The sequence below is a fragment of the Bos indicus genome, chromosome 2, assembly GCF_029378745.1.
Source record: "Bos indicus isolate NIAB-ARS_2022 breed Sahiwal x Tharparkar chromosome 2, NIAB-ARS_B.indTharparkar_mat_pri_1.0, whole genome shotgun sequence".
Taxonomy (NCBI): Eukaryota; Metazoa; Chordata; class Mammalia; order Artiodactyla; family Bovidae; genus Bos; species Bos indicus.
The window spans coordinates 128,204,995-128,224,350 of NC_091761.1; the positions used below are offsets into that span (position 1 = coordinate 128,204,995).

At 44.0% G+C, this 19,356-nt stretch overlaps 1 protein-coding gene across 2 annotated transcripts in view; it reads right to left on the bottom strand.

Moving 5' to 3' along the window:
- NIPAL3 (NIPA like domain containing 3) overlaps positions 1-19,356 on the bottom strand; it is a 57,214-nt gene that overhangs the window by 20,058 nt on the left and 17,800 nt on the right. For both annotated transcript variants that reach the window (XM_019981272.2, XM_070776493.1), the window contains exons 3-6: positions 12,650-12,718; positions 10,735-10,906; positions 7,974-8,033; positions 1,025-1,170 (exon numbers count right to left, since the gene is read on the bottom strand). In XM_019981272.2, coding sequence (XP_019836831.1) covers positions 1,025-1,170; positions 7,974-8,033; positions 10,735-10,906; positions 12,650-12,718 — 447 coding nt within the window. The remainder of the gene's footprint in view (positions 1-1,024; positions 1,171-7,973; positions 8,034-10,734; positions 10,907-12,649; positions 12,719-19,356) is intronic.

Here is a 19,356-nt window from a genome sequence, read left to right on the forward strand (position 1 = left end):
CTAAAACAGCTTGTTACATGCATCGTACATCTGCTTTAATTATGAAAGAAAAGGGAACACTGACCAGAAGTAAAGAATGTTCATGTTAAAAAAAATTAAATGCCTTCTTTTCTGCTACCCCTTCGATGATAAGATTCCCTCCCCAGGTACCATGGACAGACGGACTTGCTGTTTGCTGATCTGTTTTTTTAACTTGAAAGAGCACATCTTTGACTTGTTTAATGTTCTTTGACCTGACAAGATACAAAATTGTGCTGAAAACCAGGCTTCCCCAGAGCAGATCCTCAGTGTGACCTGAGAGGCTGTCTCCAGGGCTATGGTCCATAGTCTAGCTCACATAAAACTCTTGGTTTATTGATTATTTTTGGTGACAGATAATATACTAAAAAACATTTAACATGGTGCCATGCATGGAGCAGGAATATACCAGTAGCTTTATCAAATACCTTGAATGTCCTTGTTTAGTCTACTCGTAGACCCAACCAGGATGTAACTGGAGCAGAGGACTGAGCTCCAGTTGGGGGTTTAGGAAATAAAGTTCCCATTGTCTCTCATTTTTCTATCAGCTTCTATCAGCTGTGTGATACTGGCCAAAGAGAAGTAACTGCTTACAATTTTAACTTTTTTTTCTTACCTTAACTGTTTTAAACGCTCAATGTAGCGATATGTAAAGACAAAGACAAAATAAAAAACACAAGCATAATTCCATCTCCCAGAGACAACTACTCATGGAGTTTCTGTTTTTCTGTCCATTATTTTACAGATATGGTACAGACCTACAAATACCTCTAAAAAATCAAGTTGTCATATTATACATGCAGTTTTAGACATTACTCAGGACACAGTGGGGAAAAAAGAAAACACTTGACCGGGAATGACATACTCCCGCGAGCATGGTGTTCAGCGCTGTGAAATACTGCATGATGCCTGTGAACCCCGTCTTGCTGGGAATTCAGGTTTTCGGTTTCTAGGACTCCATCCCCATACCCACCACCTCAGGTGGAAGGACCGGAATTTCTCGTACCATGTACAGGAGAAAAGGCCAGCTCACGAGGTGCCTGATGATGTTATCGCCTGTCATCTTCTCATGACTGTTGGGTCCGAATGTCACCAGCAAGTAGGTACCCACGATGGCCAGACCGCAGCCAACGAAGGATAAGATGTAGCGCCCTGCAGGGAGAAGGAGGTGTCGCATGGCTCACTGCAGCCATTGGCCAGGCCAGCACGTGCCTCTGGGGCAACACATGAGGACCTGCTATTCTCTGAATTTTCGGTTTTTCTTTACTTAAAAAAAAAAAAAAGAGAGAATATCCCCATGCTGCTGCTGCTGCTGCTGCTAAGTTGCTTCAGTCATGTCCAACTCTGTGTGACCCCATAGACGGCAGCCCACCAGGCTCCCCCGTCCCTGGGATTCTCCAGGCAAGAACACTGGAGTGGGGTGCCATTTCCTTCTCCAATGCATGAAAGTGAAAAGTGAAAGTGAAGTCTCTCAGTCGTGTTCAACTCTTAGTGACCCCATGGACTGCAGCCCACCAGGCTTCTCTGTCCATGGGATTTTCCAGGCAAGAGTACTGGAGTGGGGTGCCATTGCCTTCTCTGATATCTCCATGAATGTCATTTAAAAAAATAACATTTAACATGAAAAAAAATTTTAATGAGGTAGAGCATGCATAACAAAAAGTGCTGGATGAATTTTTACAAAGTGAACTCACCATGTCACCAGCACCCAGGTGGAGAAAAGGAATGTTAGCAGGACCCCCAAATCCTCACTTTGTGTCCCCTTCCCGTCAGTAGACTCCACCCCAGGGTGACACTTTGACTTCTGCCGGCACTGATCGTTTGCCTGGGTTTGCACTTTATATCGATGGAATCATACACTGTGTTTTCTCGTGCCTGTGTTCTTGCAAGATTATGTTTGTGAGGTTCATCTGTATCCTGGCCTGTGGTGATAGTTTCTTCATTCTCACTGCTGCATGGTGGCCCACGTGTGAACAGGACACAATTTATCATTTTCACTGTTGATGGGCATTTAAGTAGTCTCCAGTCTTGGGTTATAACAAATCATGTTGCTATGAAGGTTCCTGTGCATGTCATTTGGAAAACAAATGCATGTACTTCTGTTGGGCATAAAACTAGGAGCGGAATTCCTGGGTCCCAGGACATGCAGATGTTCAGTTTAGTAGGTATTGTCATGGTTTTCCAAAGTAGCTGTACCCCAACTTCCACTCCCACCAGTACAGTATGAGTAAAACTGCATATTTTTTCTTTTTCATTCTAGTTGTTTTGGTATTGTGCTCTGGTTTAACGTGTATTTTATAAGGAACATTCTAAAGCTAGATGGGCAAGATTTAAAAAAATATATATATATAACCCTCAAAAGCAAGCCTTCAGAGCCTATGTTTTCCAAATGACAGGCACAGAAATTTTCATGGCAACATGATTTATTATAATCCAAGACTGGAGACTGCTTAAATGCCATCAACAGTAGAAATGATAAATTGTGTCCTATTCACACGCAGACCAACATACAGCAGTGAGACTGAAGGAACTACCACCACAGGCCGAGATACAGAAGAATCTCACAAACACAATCTTGCATGAACACATACAATTTTTAAAAAACTGTCTAATCCTCTCCCAGTTGGCTGTTTGAACTACTCCCAGGGAACTATCTAAGTACCATCAGCACTGCTCCACAGACTTGTCAGAGACTGTTGGTGGCCCAGGGAACATGCTCCTGGGTGAAGGTCCAGAGTCTCCTGACTCTTCCCCAGGGTCCTGTCACACTCTGGCTGAACCCTGTGGGGTTGCTGAAAAGCTTCCGAGGTTGAGGGAGCCCAGCTCCAGGCAAGCTGAAAAGGGCTATGACTTTTGAGCTGCACATATGGTGACCACAGGACTCTGGATTTTCCTGTGATAGAAATAACTATACCTGTTCCATTCTACCTGGAGAAGGTGATGGCACCCCACTCCAGTACTCTTGCCTGGAAAATCCCATGGACGGAGGAGCCTGGTAGGCTGCAGTCCATGGGGTCGTGAAGAGTCGGGCACAACTGAGTGACTTCACTTTCACTTTTCATTTTCATGCATTGGAAGGAAATGGAAACCCACTCCAGTGTTCTTGCCTGGAGAATCCCAGGGACGGGGGAGCCTGGTGGGCTGCTGTCTATGGGGTCGCACAGAGTTGGACATGACTGAAGCGACTTAGCAGCAGCAGCAGCAGTTCCATTCTACCGTATCTAGGAAATGTGATACCACATTAAATGTCCTTTATTTTCAATGCTTACTCCTTGGAAGGAAAGTTATGACCAACCTAGATAGCATATTAAAAAGCAGAGATATTACTTTGCCAACAAAGGTCTGTCTACTCAAGGCTATGGTTTTTCCAGTGGTCATGTATGGATGTGAGATTTGGACTTTGAAGAAAGCTGAGCACCAAATAATTGATGCTTTTGAACTGTGGTGTTGGAGAAGACTCTTGAGAATCCCTTGGACTGCAAGGAGATCCAACCAGTCCATCCTAAAGGAGATCAGTCCTGGGTGTTCATTGGAAGGACTGACGCTAAAGCTGAAACTCCAATACTTTGGCCACCTCATGTGAAGAGTTGACTCATTGGAAAAAACTCTGATGCTGAGAGGGATTGGGGGCAGGAGAAGGGGATGACAGAGGATGAGACGGATGGATGGCATCACTGACTTGATGGACATGAGTTTGAGTGAACTCCGGTGCCGGGAGCCGGTGAGGCATTCCACTCGTGACAAAGGTCATGAGGAAGGAGGCTCGGCATACGCAAAGGCGGGATCGAGCCTCAGGAGTCCGCCCAGATATTCTCGAACATTTCCCCCCCAAAAACCAGAGTCTGCCTACTTTATTGCTTTGTGCTCTCACCTCTGACTTTACTGGGGGCTGTCCCCTACTGCCATCTCTCTCTCTCTGTCAAAGAGTTAACTTACAGCTCCAATTAATAAAGTTCCTGGGCAATTAGGAGTGTTTAAATCCAAACCCCTCAGATGGCTCTCTAACTCGCCTGACAAGTTTAGCCGGACTCCTGCAGCTATGCATACGATTGTTTACAGTCTCCCAGCCTCCAGAGGCACGGGAAGCTTAAGATATTCAAATAGCTTAGAGCCTCTCAGAGAGTTAAAAACTGTCAGAATAAACTAGTAAAGGATTTCATTGATGAGTCAATACTTGTTGCCAAGTTTTCACATCCCCTGAATTGTATCCTTGAATGTGTATTAATTAATAGTTGGTATATAGAAAAAATAAGTAGTGGCCTTGGTGTTAGTAACTTTAGACCCTTAAGGTAATAAATTCTTTTCTTTGTTGTAAGCCCATTACACATCCGCCCTATAGGAATGCAATTTTATCTTTGGAAGATGGTGCCAAACCTTAAAATAATTACTCTTAGAGAAAATAAGTCTTTGTTGATAAGTCCTTGTCAAGAGTCATAAAATGTTAGTAGGCCTTCTGGCCAGAAGATGATGTAAATCACCTAAACCGTTTGTATAAGATAAATTTGCAGGAAAGAAACCTTGGTTTTTGATAAGAATCAAAGACTGCTGACTTTGCATCCCCTATTATCCTCTATGTGTAACTTAGGGTATAAAAGCCCCTGTTAAAAATAAAGCTACGGGCCTTGTTCACCAACGCTTGGTCTCCCCATGTCATTCTTCCCTTTAACTTCCAGCTGAGTCTCCATCTGGAGCGCGGAACCCACCACGCTTACTAATTATGCCTGGGCTTCTAAGACCCACTCGAGAAGGTGTCTAGGGTGAGGCACCTTCCGCTATTCGAGAGGGCGCCTGCGGCCTACGTAAGTGGTGCAAACTTCTTGTCTTGAAGTTTTATTGGTCTCCCGCGTAAACCAAGCTACTCAGCTTCTTTTCTCCACTGAATTTTCCTACTGAGCTATCCTCATTCTATTGTTCTCTATATCTCTAATTAGCATATAAATAGTCGCCTAGGCCGTCTCTCCTTCGAATACCCTGGATCAGCTGGGGCTGGTCCCCAGCACTCCGGGAGTTGGTGATGGACAGGGAGGCCCGGTGTGCTGTGATTCATGGGGTCGCAAAGAGTCGGACATGACTGAGCGACTGAACTGAACTGATTTACATTCTAGGCCTCAAAAGGTGTTAAAAAAAAAACTAGTTATTAAATTGCTCAGCAAATGAAGCAGCCATGGTTAAACTCAACAGGGTAAGTTCTGTGCAAGCCTATTTCTTTAAGTTCTCTGCAGGCAGGGACAGGTCTCACTCATCAATATGCCTGCATTGTCCAGCAAAGGACTAGCACTGGGTGAATGTTTGCTGAATTTCATGGAACTTTAAGCAGGGTGGCCACACACAACTGTGCAGGTTGCTCACTGCACAATGGCAGCGAGGAGGGCTAAAATCTAGCCCAAGCTCTGCTCACCAAGGCAGGTGCCCACAGAACTACAGATGGCCAGAGGGGCATCTTTTTCCAATTCACATAGGGTGTGCTGCTCATTCCAGGACCACCTAGACTGACCCTGGAAGGGACACAAACCTTTACACTGGTCTCTGAATCAGCCCAGCCCCACCCCTCTCCTTCTCAGAATTACTACAAATCATTCTGAGTCTTTGCAGCGTGGTTTATTTGCTGAACAGTTCAGTTCAGCTCAGTTCAGTCGCTCAATTGTGTCTGACTCTTTGCGACCCCATGGACTTCAGCACACCAGGCTTCCCTGTCCATCACCAACTGACGGAGTTTACTCAGACTCATGTCCATTGAGTTGGTGATGCCATCCAACCATCTCATCCTCTGTCATCCCCTTCTCCTCCAGCCTTCAATCTTTCCCAGCATCAAGGTCTTTTCCAGTGAGTCAGTTCTTCACATCAGGTGGCCAAAGTATTGGAGTTTCAGCTTCAACATCAGTCCTTCCATTGAATATTCAGGACTGATTTCCTTTAGGATGGACTGATTGGATCTCCTCGTGGTCCAAGGGACTCTCAAGAGTCTTTTCCAACACCACAGTTCAAAAGCATCAGTTCTTCAGGACTCAGCTTTCTTTATAGTCCAACTCTCACATCCATACATGACTACGGGAAAAACCATAGCCTTGATTAGACTTGCTGAACAGTAGTTCTGCTTTTTCCAGAGTTAGATTCTTTTCTTTTTCCACCTCCTCTTCCAGTCTTGCTCTTACTCGTCACCAATGATTCAGAACAGTGGTTCTCAAACCTGGCTGTATGTCTGCAGCATCTTGGGAGTTTCTTCTCCCTGACGTTTTGTATTTAGAAACTCTCAGACACACGGAAAAGTTGAAAGAGTTGTATAGAAAGCACTCATAGTCCCACAGCAAGATTCTAAATTGACATTTTCTTATACTTGCTCTATCGGCTATTGATCCATTTTCTTCATCCCTCCACTCATTCTTCAAGCCAGGTTATTTTTGGATATATTCCAAAGCAAGTTGCAGACAAATATACTTCATCCTGGGGAGCTTTGTAAGAATGCAAATGCCTAGGGCCCTCAGCCCAGATTCAAAGTCTCTGGGAATACAGCCTGGACCCACCATTATGTCACTTCCTAGCATGGCTTGTAAGGTCCTACATCATCCAGTCCTCATGTGTCCTTGCTCTCATGTCTTCCTTCTTCCTGTACTCATCACCTTACAGCTGTGCTGGCCTTACTGATACCAGATATGCCAAACTTATCCCAGCCTCAGGGCCTTTGCACCTGCTGCTTCCTCTGCATGGAACACTTTGCCCACAGACCTTGGCAGTGGTAGTCTCTTCAGTATTACTTGGGTCTGGGCCCCACCTCTTCAGAGAGTCTATCCCTGACCAGTCTAGGAAAAGTATCCCCATGTTCCCAGTGCCCCACCAAAAAGCATTGTTTTCTCTGAAGCACTCACTAAGATCCAGAATTATCTTGTTGATTTAGTCATATAGTTCACTTGTTTATTATATATAAACATGTATACAGATGTATACAGATATATATATATAGGGCTTTTCCAGTTGACTCAGTGGTAAAGAATTGTTTGCAATGCAGGAGCCTCAGGTTTGATCCCAGGGCTGGGAAGAAGAAGGGTATGGCAACCCACTCCAGTATTCTTGCTTGGAGAACCCCATGGACTGAGGAGCCTGGCAGGCTACAGTCCATAGCGTCCAAGAGTTGGACACGACTGAAGCGACTCAGCATGTCTGCACGCACACACACATATATATATAATATATACATTAGATTGTAACCTCCATCTCTCCTACTGCTATATCCTCAGCACCCACGGCAGAGAGTGGAACTTAGTAGGTAACTTCTTCCCCACCCCTTGGGTTTCTGTGTGGAGGGGCCTCCAATGGACACACACTTCTGCTTCTTGCCCCATTGGTCCACATTTCTCAACTGAATGCAGATAATCTATGAAAAGAATTTAAACACTCGGGTTTTGTTCTTTTTTCTCCCTTCTCTGCCACAGGATATGAATGTACGGCAGTAATTCTGGATAAGTGTTCCATTCTGTAAACCTAAATATTTCCTTGGGAGGCTGGCCTAAGGTCTAGGTGGGGGCTGGGGCATACCGGAGGAGAATGTAAACAAGTTCATGCGGCTGCATGTTCTAACCTAACTTTCGTTAGTAATAAGGCATAACTTCTGATCTCCTGTTTGGCTTCCTTGTTTAGTTCCCATTGCTTTAAAACTCAGGGAAAGAGGGAGCCTTTTACCGGGCCTACTAAAATCCCAACAATAGATGTTCAATAAATACTGATTATATGCAATGAATGAAAGCCCATTTTAAAAAGTCTCACAGATGGTTCTGATGGATAGCCAGGTTTGGGAATCACTGATTAGAAAACCCAGCCCTCAGTAGCCTGCTGAGGGTGGGATATAGAACCACACGGAGGAGAAGGAGACAGATGATCTCTAGATTGGGAGGAGCTGGATTTATAGTGAAAAAAGACACAAGAATAAAACTATGAACACAGGCTCAAACCAATGAACTTACTCAGGAAGTCTTTAGGTTTCCATTTTTCTTTGATGAATATGATTCCTATGATGGCGCTGGCTGTAAGGAAAGAACAGCAGAAGAAGAGAACTGAAGCTCCTGTCAGTCAAATGCGAGTCCCTTCACCCACGCCCTCTGGGTCGGCTCATTTGCACTGGAGCTTGGTACTTTCTAAGCTCTTACTCATGCCCCCAAGAGCTCAGTCCCTTGCAATGTCCATCTTCAAAACAGAGGCTCCTCTCTGAGCCTCCCTGAGGATTTCCTACAAGGCCAGGAGCACCAGCGGTTGACTATTTGCTGTATGACCAGCAACTCACAGAAGTTCTTTCTGGCACATCCACTCTTTGGGGTGGGCACTATTATGATTCCATGTGAAACATGGGGACACGGAGGCTGAGAGAGGGAAAGGAACCCCTCAAGACCATGCAGCTGCCAAGAAAAGGCTCAAATCTAGGACCGCTGGAGGCCAGGGGTCCTGCTCCTTCACGGCAATGTCCACTTCTGATGTTTCCCCCTGGTTCTTTTCTCTCCCTGACTCTTCCAAGCTTGCAGACATGTTCAAACGTCCTCATGACTGTCCTAAAAGAGGAGGCTGGCATTGATTGTGAATAGCCCTGGATTACTGTCTCAGGTCTGCCTCTTCTGGCTGCGTTTTCTGGGTTGGTCACTTCACCTGAGAATTCCTTTCCTGATTCAGCCTGCACCAGCGGGCTGAGCGTTAGTAGTCAGGAAACCACGAATAGCTCGGAATCAGCCACAGTGTGAGTATTTATACCAGAAATACTACAAATCAGGTCTTCCTTTTCTTTCTTACTGTTCTGTCCTTTCCCTACCTCCTTTCACCTTCTCTCTTCTTTCATTTTCTCTCTCTCAAGTTCGTTTATCAGCACATCACTGAAAATACCTACTTCTCCCTGGAGAAGGAAATGGCAACCCACTCCAGTATTCTTGCCTGGAAAAATTCCATGGACAGAGGAGCCTGGCAAGCTATAGCCCATGGGGTTGCAAAAGAGTTGGACACAACTAAGCAACTGAGCACACAGAGTTATAGGGTCAATTAAATGAGATAACACATGCAAATTATTTATCACACAGTTTGTGATCAATAACTGAGCTATTATTATTATTAAAGCATCTGGAACAGTGACTAATATGTAATAGGTAACCAACAAATGGTGGTTATTATTTTAATATTTATTTATTTTTAATGTTATTTTTTTCTGGGTGACTAAGAAGCTCTAAGATCTCTGTAATTTCCAAGGGCTGATCCCTGAATTTCATCATTATAATTTGCTCTATTTTAAAGAATTTGGTTATTTGATCCTTATTAAACTTTAAAGGCTAGTATTTAAAGCACCTGTCATTCAGTCACATATTCCTCTTTGTGAATAAAGGTTCTGAGAGCCCTTTGGACAGATCAGCAATGCACAGAGGACAAATCTATTAAAACCCTGTTGGGATGAGCAACAACACAGGTGTGAAACGTGGGCCAGATGTAAGACAGTAGGGAGAAGTCATGACTATGGTAGACAACTTGCCTCAGTGAAAGGCACTCAAATGATATTTTGAAACAATATTGTGTGGGTAAGAACATGGCATACCTGAAGATCTTGGTCATCTTGTAGGCTGCCTGTTTACCCACCCTGGTCAAGAAAGAGGGGCTTTCAATAAATAGGATGAGGGAAAGGAAATAAGTTTCCACTCCTTTGCCAACTCCTGGTAATTGGTAATGACTGCCTGAAGCCCTGAGGATTCTGAGGGCCCATCCAGGCTCACGAGGAAGGAAGGCTATGATTGATTAGTGATGTCTGCCTTGGGTACAGGAAGGGCCATAATTGCCAGGCATACACCATCCCTGCTGGCCCTCTTAAAAGGGCCTCTTAATTCCAGGAGGATTAAGACTCAAAATATGATTTTCTCCTTTAAGAGCAGGGAAGAGCTTCTCAGCACTACAGTCCTTGCCAGTAAGATGAAAGGAAATATTTCAAAGCAAGTTCACTGTTCTTGCTCCTATGTACAAAAAAACTATTGTCCACTAATCTACTAAAATCTTTTATTTAACGAAAAAAGAATTTTTTCTAATTCTATTTTATTTGTGACCTCATGAACATCAAAACTCCTTCGTCTTCTAGATGGTTTAAACATTCTGAAACACTGGTTCAGTGATTACAAAAATTACAGAAAAAATGGCAGATGAGAAAGTTGATGATGTTTTTAAAATTATATCAGTGGATGTAAAAAGATCAGTGAATAAGGTGAATATGCATTCCTTACAGGGGCTTCTCTGCTGGCTCACATGGTGTGAGATATCTGAATTCTATGAAAGCTTAGTTTATTTTCATGGTGTTAGGATGAACGGGTCAAGGTTAATCTTCCTTCTGCAGTAGAAATAAAAAGCAACTCTGATGAACGTTCTGAATCTTAAACAGATTTGGGAGGCAAATAGCCTGGTGTGCATCCCAGCCCTGCTCCTTACTAGCTGTGTGATTTGGGAAAAGCAGCTTCACCACTCTGTGCCTCAGTTTCCTTATCTGTAAAATGAGAATAATAACAGTGTCTCCCTCAAAAGGCTGCCAGGAGAATCAGTATCTGTAAGTGCTTAGAGTAGGGGCTGCTGTGTACGAAGCCCTTTGTAAGTGTTAGGTTTTATTAGCAAAGCAAAAGCTGGCTTGTTGAACAGGTCTCTTTGATCCTGGTGGTGACACTGATCACAGAGGTGGGCGAGTCCCAGGGGAGGGGTGGGGCGGGAGCTGTGTCTTACCTATCACAGAGACAGCGCTGAGGGGCACGATCAGAGAGAGAGGAGCAAAGGCGTAGGAGGCAAACACGCCCAACTCGCCCAGAAGCATCAGGAACAGGCCCAGCCACCATGTCTTGGTCTTGAAATAGGCCCGAGGGTCCTTGGAGCCTGCGAGGCGGATGTGGCAGTACTTCTAGAAGTCCAAGAAAGAACACGATTCATCCAGATCTCTGGGGAAAAGATGCTACAGCACACGAATCCTAAATCCACACCCTTCCCCCAACTCTTAAAAATAACTTGGGGGAGATTGTCAGATTTTTCTGAGTCCTCCCTCAGAGAAGAGTAAACACTGAGACAAGAGCTCTCAAACTGGCTGCAAGGCTTTACATTCTCCAGGAAGCTTTAAAAAAATACATGTGTCTGGGCCTCATTCTCAGAGGGGAGGTGTGGGCAAGGCCTGGAAATGTGCATTTCTGATGTACATCACAGGCAACGGGCAGTCTGGGGTGAGAGCCATGACCTATGGACCCCCACTTTAGCCTGGCCCTCGGGTTGACCCTCTAACTGCAAGGCTCAGAAGTCCCCGTGTTCAGGGTGCCCACCTGGATACACTCTTTTTTGGAGAAATGCCCACAGCGCTGCTGGGCAGACTGTGAGTGTTAGTGGGTCTTCCCCTCCCTTGGGAGGACACTTGGCCCAAGCAGGGACAGTGTTCCTAGTTCTGGAAATGTGAACTTGGGACACAGACCCTGAGGCAGTGACTAAGGAAAGCCCCAAAGGCATGCTGACTCAGAGGGTCAAGCCTGCCACGTGGGTTGGATCATGGTGCGGGGTTGTGTAGAAGCAGAAACGGAAGCAGAGGAGCTGGTGTGCAGAGGGAGGAGAGGGAGTCAGACGAGGAGCCAGGAGACCACGCAGCCTCAGAAACACACACGTGTGCACACGCGGAAGCAGAGTTTCCATGTGCCCGCTCTAGAGAGGCGGAGCAGCTTGCTCGCTGAAGCTGGGGCAGCATGGAGGGAAAGGATTAGTCATGTGCTGTGTTTGTCCGGCTTGCCGGCGTCCAGTCTGTTTTTTTCTTTCTTTTTAAGTTGTGGCATGTGGAATCTTTAGTTGTAACATGTGGGGTCTAGTTCCCTGACCCGGGACTGAACCCGGGCCCCCTGCATTGGGAGCATGGAGCTTAGCCACTGGACCCCCAGGGAGGTCTCAGGTGTCAAGTCTTATGCTGGGCCTCCCAGAAGCAGTCCTTGAAACAAGGGCTAGGAAGCAGGGCATAGATTTGGGAGGTGATTCCAGGAAGCAAAATCAGGGAGGTGCAAAGCGAGACAGGCTAGGGAAGAAGGTCATTGACGGGTACACTAGAGGGTGAGTTAGTGCTTAAGGCAACTGGGGCTCAATTCCACTGAGGACCCTTTAAGCGACCCTGTGAACGCTCCTCAGAACCATCCAACCCAAGGACGGGGGGCTGGGGGTGTTTATCCATTGAACCCCAACCCCCATGGGTTGAAGGCTGCCCTGGGGCATTAACAACCACACCAGCACCCAACACACGCAGCTGGTTGTCTAGCTGCACCTGCAGCCAGTGGGGGTCATTCCCACGGTGTTCTGAGCTCACTCCAAACCACAGCTGCCTGGGATCTCAACTAGGCCAAGGGCATGTGGGGCAGGGCGTCCACAGCAGCTGCTCCAGGGCACTCCCCACCCCACCTAGAGACTTCTAAATAACAGAGAGCGCTGTCTTCATAGTTGAGGGATGATGGGGGATGAAGTGGGGCATAGAAACAAGAGAGAATCCTGGAACCATCCACCATGTATTGTCCCAACCCCGGGATGGGGGGCAACATCCCACTGGGAGGAGGCAGACACGCCTGCCCCAGATAACCCGACTCTGGCTACATCTCTGCGCTAGGCAGTGCTGGCGATGGAAACATACCTGGAGATTCAGTGCAATGCTGACCACAAGGTGCCCGAAAATGGCCAGGAGAGCACCGATCAAGTTTTCCTGTAAGGAAAGTTCACAGAAGCAGACATGAATGAGCTGGGCCTAAGCCAAGGGGACCCAGAACACAAACTGTTCAAACAGTTTGAACCCAACTGTTTGCTGTTCCAAAACAAAATCAGAAAAACAACCTTCATTACAAAACCACGCCTCCTCAGACCCTCTACTGGAATTTTTCTGCCCGAGTTTCATCTGGCTGCCTTGCTAGTTTAGAGAACATAGCCTAAGAACTGGACACTACCAGAAAGCACCAACTTCTGCCCACTGACCCCAAGGATCTGATAAGGCCCAAGTCTGCTCTCCCAGTCCCCTTACTATATTGACTTGGCACAGGCTGGCACAGAAGTCAGAATTTACAGGAAAAACACAGGCAGGGATATGTTCGCCATCTAATCAATGGAGTCTTCCTCTTCCCAGAGGGGTCTCAGTGAGACTCTTTTAACTGGCAAAGTTGCTGATGACACTTTTACTTCTTTAATTTATAAAAATCTAATTTATGTCACCTTAAGAATGAGGTTCAGATTCGTTAGCATGACATTTTTTTAAAAGAAAACTTTATACAGTGATAACCAAATATATATTCACTATAGAATAATTAGGAAATATAAATGAAAAGAATAATACAAGATTAAAAAAATCATAGACAGTTACTGCAAATGTTTTGTTTTTTGTAAAAAAAATTTTCCGTCCATAAATTTAGATGTCAATAGAAATGTTAATATATTTTATAGAAATAAGATGATAACCTGGTCCTTTACCTAAGGTATTATAAACGCACTCCCCATGCATGTGTGTACTAAGACACTTTAGTTGTGTCCGACTCTTTGCGACCACATGCATGGATTGTGACCTGTCAGGCTGCTTTGTCCGTGGGATTCTCCAAGCAAAAATACTGGAGTGGGTTGCCATTTCCTCCTCCAGGGGATCTTCCCAGGGATCGAACCCTTCTCTTATGTCTCCTGTGTTAGCAGGTGGGTTCTTTACCACTAGCACCTGTAAAGCCCCTGATTCTATGAGTTTGACTATTTAAGATACCCCATATAAGTAGAATCATGCAGTATCTGTTTTTCTGTAACTGGCTGATTGCCTCAGTCAATTTGGGCTGCTGTAACAAATGTGACAGACTGAGTGGCCACTATTTCTCACAGGTCTGGAGGCTAAGAGGTGCAGGATTAAGGTGCTGGGTGATTCTGTTCCTGGTGAAAGCCCTTTTCCTGGCTTGCAGATGGACACCTTCTTGCTATGTCCTCACATGGTAGAGAAAGAGAACTAACTCGGTCTTGTCTCTCTTACAATGGCACTAATCCCATTTATGGATGCCCCATTCTTGTAATTGCCTCCCAAAGTCCCCATCTCCAAACACCATCACATTGGGAATTATGACTTCCACAAATGAATTAGGGTAGAAGGACAACAGGCACATTTAGTCTAGCACTTACTTCAGTTTGTATAATGTCCTCAAGGTTAACCCATGTGGTGGCATACTACAGGATTTCTTTCTTTTTTTAAGGCTGGGTAATATTCCATTGTGGGCTTCCCTGGCGACTCAGTAGTAAAGAATCTGCCTGCCAATGCAGGAGATGTTGGTTTGATCCCTGGGTCAGGAAGATCCCCTGGAGGACGAAATGGCAACCTATTCCAGTATTCTTGCCTGAGAAATCCCATGGACAGAGGAGTCTGGTGGGCTACAGTCCACGCATGGAGTTGCAGAGAGTCAGACACGACTTAGCAGCTAAACAACAACATCCCACATTCCATTGCAGTATATACCACATTTTCTTTCTTCATTTATCAATGGACATTTGGGTTGTTCCCACATCTTGACTGCTGCCAATAGTGCAGCAATCAACAACAGAGCACCGATATCTCTTTGAAGTCTTGATTTCAGTTCTTCTGGATCCTGCCCAGATTTTTGACCCATAGAATTGTGAGCAGTAAAATGGTTGTTGTTTTTAGCTACTTAGGTTGTTGGTTATACAGCGACAGCTAACTGATGCGCTTCCCTGGTGGACCAAGGCCGCCTAACAATCCAGCAGTTCTGGGCTGGGACTCAAGATGTGACTCTATTCCAGATGTTTACAAGTGGGTGGTTTTCATCTTCTACTGATCTGAGTATGGATCACTCTACTGTTGGGTGGTTTCCCACTTTTTTGCTCTGTGAAGGTATTTTAATGTCTTCCCATCTTAATGTCTGGCTCTAAAAGCCTTTTAAGGCCATTCCATGAACCCGGAATATCTTAAATTAACTTGTCACTATCTTTTTTATTGAGACAAAATTAAAAAACCATAAAAGCCAGCATTTTGACCTTTTCAAATGTTTTGTTTCTAGTGTATTCACAATGTTGTTACAAGTAATGGCACTGAAAACGGTGGAATAAAAGAACTCCAGGGAACCATCCTTCCAGAAAAACCGTGAATGAACTCGTAAACACTGTCTAAATCAATTTTTATACAACTCTGGAGTCTAGTTAAAAACTTATAACAAGCAGGGGAAGGCCTGGTAAAGAAAGAAGCATTTGCTTTATGGGCAGAGAGCACTGCGGCATTTTAAATCACCTGCCAACTATTCCTTCAACTACAGACCCATGGTCGTCATGAGGACAGAGGGAGCACTAAGGACTTTATTTGTTAGAAATTGTGGCTGTGGATTCTGACCTGTCTGGCACAAAGGCTTGCCTTTGTTTTGCCTGATTTGGGAAGCTTCCAGGATGCTATTGCCAAAAGCACTTAAACGTACAAGTATTGGACACAGCAGCCTGGAGCAAGGGATAGCACAGGGATGAACAATAGACAGAAGGGAAAGGCTGGGCAGGAAGAGGCCAGGAAGGAAGATACAGGGGGACAAGGTGAGTTGGGAAGGGCTTTTAAAAGCTCCCAAGGATCCTGCGGAATCAAGAAGACAATTCACATACCCAGGGCTGGATATGTGCTCCATAAAACACTTGAGAAGATGCTAAGCCTTCACCTCTGGTAGCCTTCAGGCAGAGGAGAAGCAGCAAGAATTCAGACAGAGTTGTAAACAGACTGGTAAAGCTTGGAGCAGTGCCCCAGCAGAGCCAGTCTGCAAAGCCTGGGAGAGTTTTGTCTTGTTTTGCTTTTGCTCTAGGCATTCAAGGAACTCTACTGAAACACAAACTGACCACCAAGCTAACAAACACAGACTTGGGTGAGCCACACACAACAGAAAATAGACTTTACCAAAAAAAGTTGAGAAAAATCACTAACCAAGCAAACAATAACAAACCACAACAAACAGCAACCACAAACGGGGGGTGCAGGGGTGGGGTGCATCTGATTTCCAGAGTTGCCACATAACCTGTTTCTGTTTGGCCGCCCTGCACAGCCTGTGGGATATTAGTTCCCTGACCAGGGATTGAACCTGGGCCCTCAGTAGCGAAAGCACTACATCCCTAACCACTGGACCTCTAGGCAAAGTTGCCACATAACCTCGAATTGTGCCATACTGATAACTAAATCCAGAACATTTCCATCACCCCCCAAAGAAATCCCAAACCCATTAGCATTTATTCCCCATTTCGCCTCCCCTCATTTTCTGGAAACCACTAGGCTGCTAGCTGTCTCCATGGATTTGTCTATTTTGGACATAAATGGGACCTTACCATATGTGGTCTTTTATGACTGGCTTCTTTCACCTAGAATAATGTTTTTAGGGTTCATCTAACAAAATCGGCACTTCATTCCTGCTTATGGCCAAGTAATATTCCACTATATGGATATACCACATTTTGTTTATCTGTTTGTCAATTACATTTGAATTATTTCTATTTTTGTCTATCATGATTGTTGTTATGAACGTTTGTGTACATTATATGTGTGTGTGTATATATATATGTATATATAAGTGTGTGTGTGTTTTCAATTTTCTTGGGATTTTTCTAGTAGGAATGGGGTTGCTCAGTCACATAGTAACTCTATGTTTTACTTTTGAGGAACTGCCAAGTTGTTTCCTATAGTGGTTACAACAATCTACATTCCCACCAAACAAGGGTTCTAATTTCCCTACATCATTGCCAACACTTGCTATTTTCCTCTTTAAAAAAAAAATTATGATAGCCATACCAAAGAGTATGAATATGGTATCTAATTGTGGTTTTGATTTGCATTTCCCTAATGACTTATGGCACCCCACTCCAATACTGTTGCCTGGAAAATCCCATGAATGGAGGAGCCTGGTGGGCTGCAGTCCATGGGGTCGCTAAGAGTCGGACATGACTGAGCGACTTCACTTTCACTTTCCACTTTCATGCATTGGAGAAGGAAATGGCAGCCCACTCCAGTGTTCTTGCCTGGAGAATCCCATGGACGGAGAAGCCTGGTGGGCTGCAGTCCATGGGGTTGCACAGAGTTGGACACGACTGAAGTGACTTAGCAGCAGCAGCAGCAGCAATGACTTATGATGTTGAGTATCTTTTCAGCTATATATTGGCCATTATTATATCTTCTTCAGAGAATTGTTTATTCAAATCTTGACCTATTTTTTAAAATTCACATGTAATAAAATGGACTATTAGTCATCTTAAAACATATAATTCAGTAGCATTTAGTACATTTTTAATGTTGTGCAACCCTTTGCCTATTTTTAAATTTTTATTATTGAGTTGTAAGATTTCTTTGTGCATTTGTTAAAAGATTTTTATTATTTTTATTATCTTTTTATTATTGAGTTGTAAGATTTTTTTATATCAGTTCAGTTCAATCGCTCAGTAGTGTCTGACTCTTTGCGACCCCATGGACTGCAGCATGCCAGGCTTCCCTGTCCATCACAAACTCCCAGAGCTTAGTCAAACTCATGTCCATTGAGTGGGTGGTGCCATCTAACCACCTCATCTTCTGTCTTCCCCTTCTCCTGCCTTCAATCATTCCCAGCATCAGGGTCTTTTACAACGAGTCAGTTCTTCTCAGCAGGTGCCCAAAGTATTGCAGTTTCAGCTTCAGCATCAGTCCTTCCAATGAATATTCAGGACTGATTTCCTTTAGGATGGACTGATCGGATCTCCTTGCAGTCCAAGGGACTCTCAAGAGCCTTTTCCAACACCACTGTTCAAAAGCGTCAATTCTTCGGCACTCAGCTTTCTTTATAAGATACTAAACCTTTGTCAGATGTATGATTTGCAAATATTTTCTCCTATTCTATGGGTCAAAGCTTTATTTTCTTGACAGTGTGCTTTGACAAACACAAGTTTTTAAGATTGATTGATTATTTTTTTCTTCTGTTGCTATGTGGTTTTTGGCATCATAATTTTAAAAAACATCGTCCAATACAAGGTCACAAAAATTTATACCTATGTTTCTTTCCAAGACTCTTTCTTTCCAAAAACTCTTTCCAAGAATATTTAGGTCTTTGGTCCATTTTGAATTAATTTTTTTTACATGATATGAGGAAGGAGTCCAGCTTCATCTTCCTACATGTGGGTATCCTAGTTGACCCTACATCATTTGTTTGAAAAAACTATATTATTTTCCTGTTGAGTGGTCTTAGCACCTTCGTCGACTATCAATTGACCACAGAGGTATTGGTTTATTTCTGATCTCTGTATTATATATAGTCCACTGATCTGCATATCTATCCTTATGCCAATACCACACTGATTGCTGTAGCTTTGTAAAAGTTTTGAAATCAAGAAGTGTGAGTCTTCCAACTTTGTTCTTCTTTTCCCAAGACTGTTTTGGCTAGTTAGAGTCCCTGGTATTTCCATGGGATTGTAGGATCAGCTGGTCTCTAATTTCTCTTTCTTCCTTTTCACATATTTGTGAGTTTCCCTGTTTGCTGCTCTGAATTTCCTTCTGTTATTGATTTCTTATTTCATCCCACTGTGATCAGAGGACATGCTTTGTATCAGTGGTCCCTAACCTTTTTGGAGCTAGGGACCACTTCTGTAGAAGAGAATTTTTCCAAGGATGGGGGCAGAGGAGAGAAGCAGTTCAGATGGTAATACAAGTAATGGGAATGATGAGGAACAGCAGATGAAGCTTTGCTTGCTTGCCCTTGCTCACCTCCTGCTGTGGGGCCTGGTTCCTAACAGGACATGGACAGGTACCGGTTCACCGACAAGAGGTTGGGGACCCCTGTTTTATATGACTTCAATCTTTTATTTGACATTTGTTTTGTAGCTTAACATATGCTCTATCCCAGAGACTGTTCCATGTGCATTTGAGAAGAAGGTGTATTTTACTACTGTTGAGTGGAGTGTTCTATAGATGCCTGTTTGCTCTAATTGGTTTATGGTATTGTTCAAGTTTTCTATTTCCTTGCTGATATTCTGTCCAGTTGTTCTATCCATTATTAAAAACGTGGTATTAAAGTGTCCAACTATTACTGTGGAACTATTTCTTCCTTTAATTCTGTCAATTTTTCCTTCATATATTTTAAGGCTCTGTTAGGTGCATATATTTTACAACTGCTATATCTTCTTATGGACTGACTTTTTTATCATTATATAATGTCCTTCTTCGTCGCTCATAACAATTTTTGTCTTAAAGTCTATTTTTCCCAGTGCTAATATACTCACTCAAGCTCTCCTTTGGTTACAATGAATGGAATATCTTTCCCCATCTTTTTACCATCAACCTATTTGTGTCTTTAAATCTAAAGGACATCTTATAGATAGGATATATTTGGG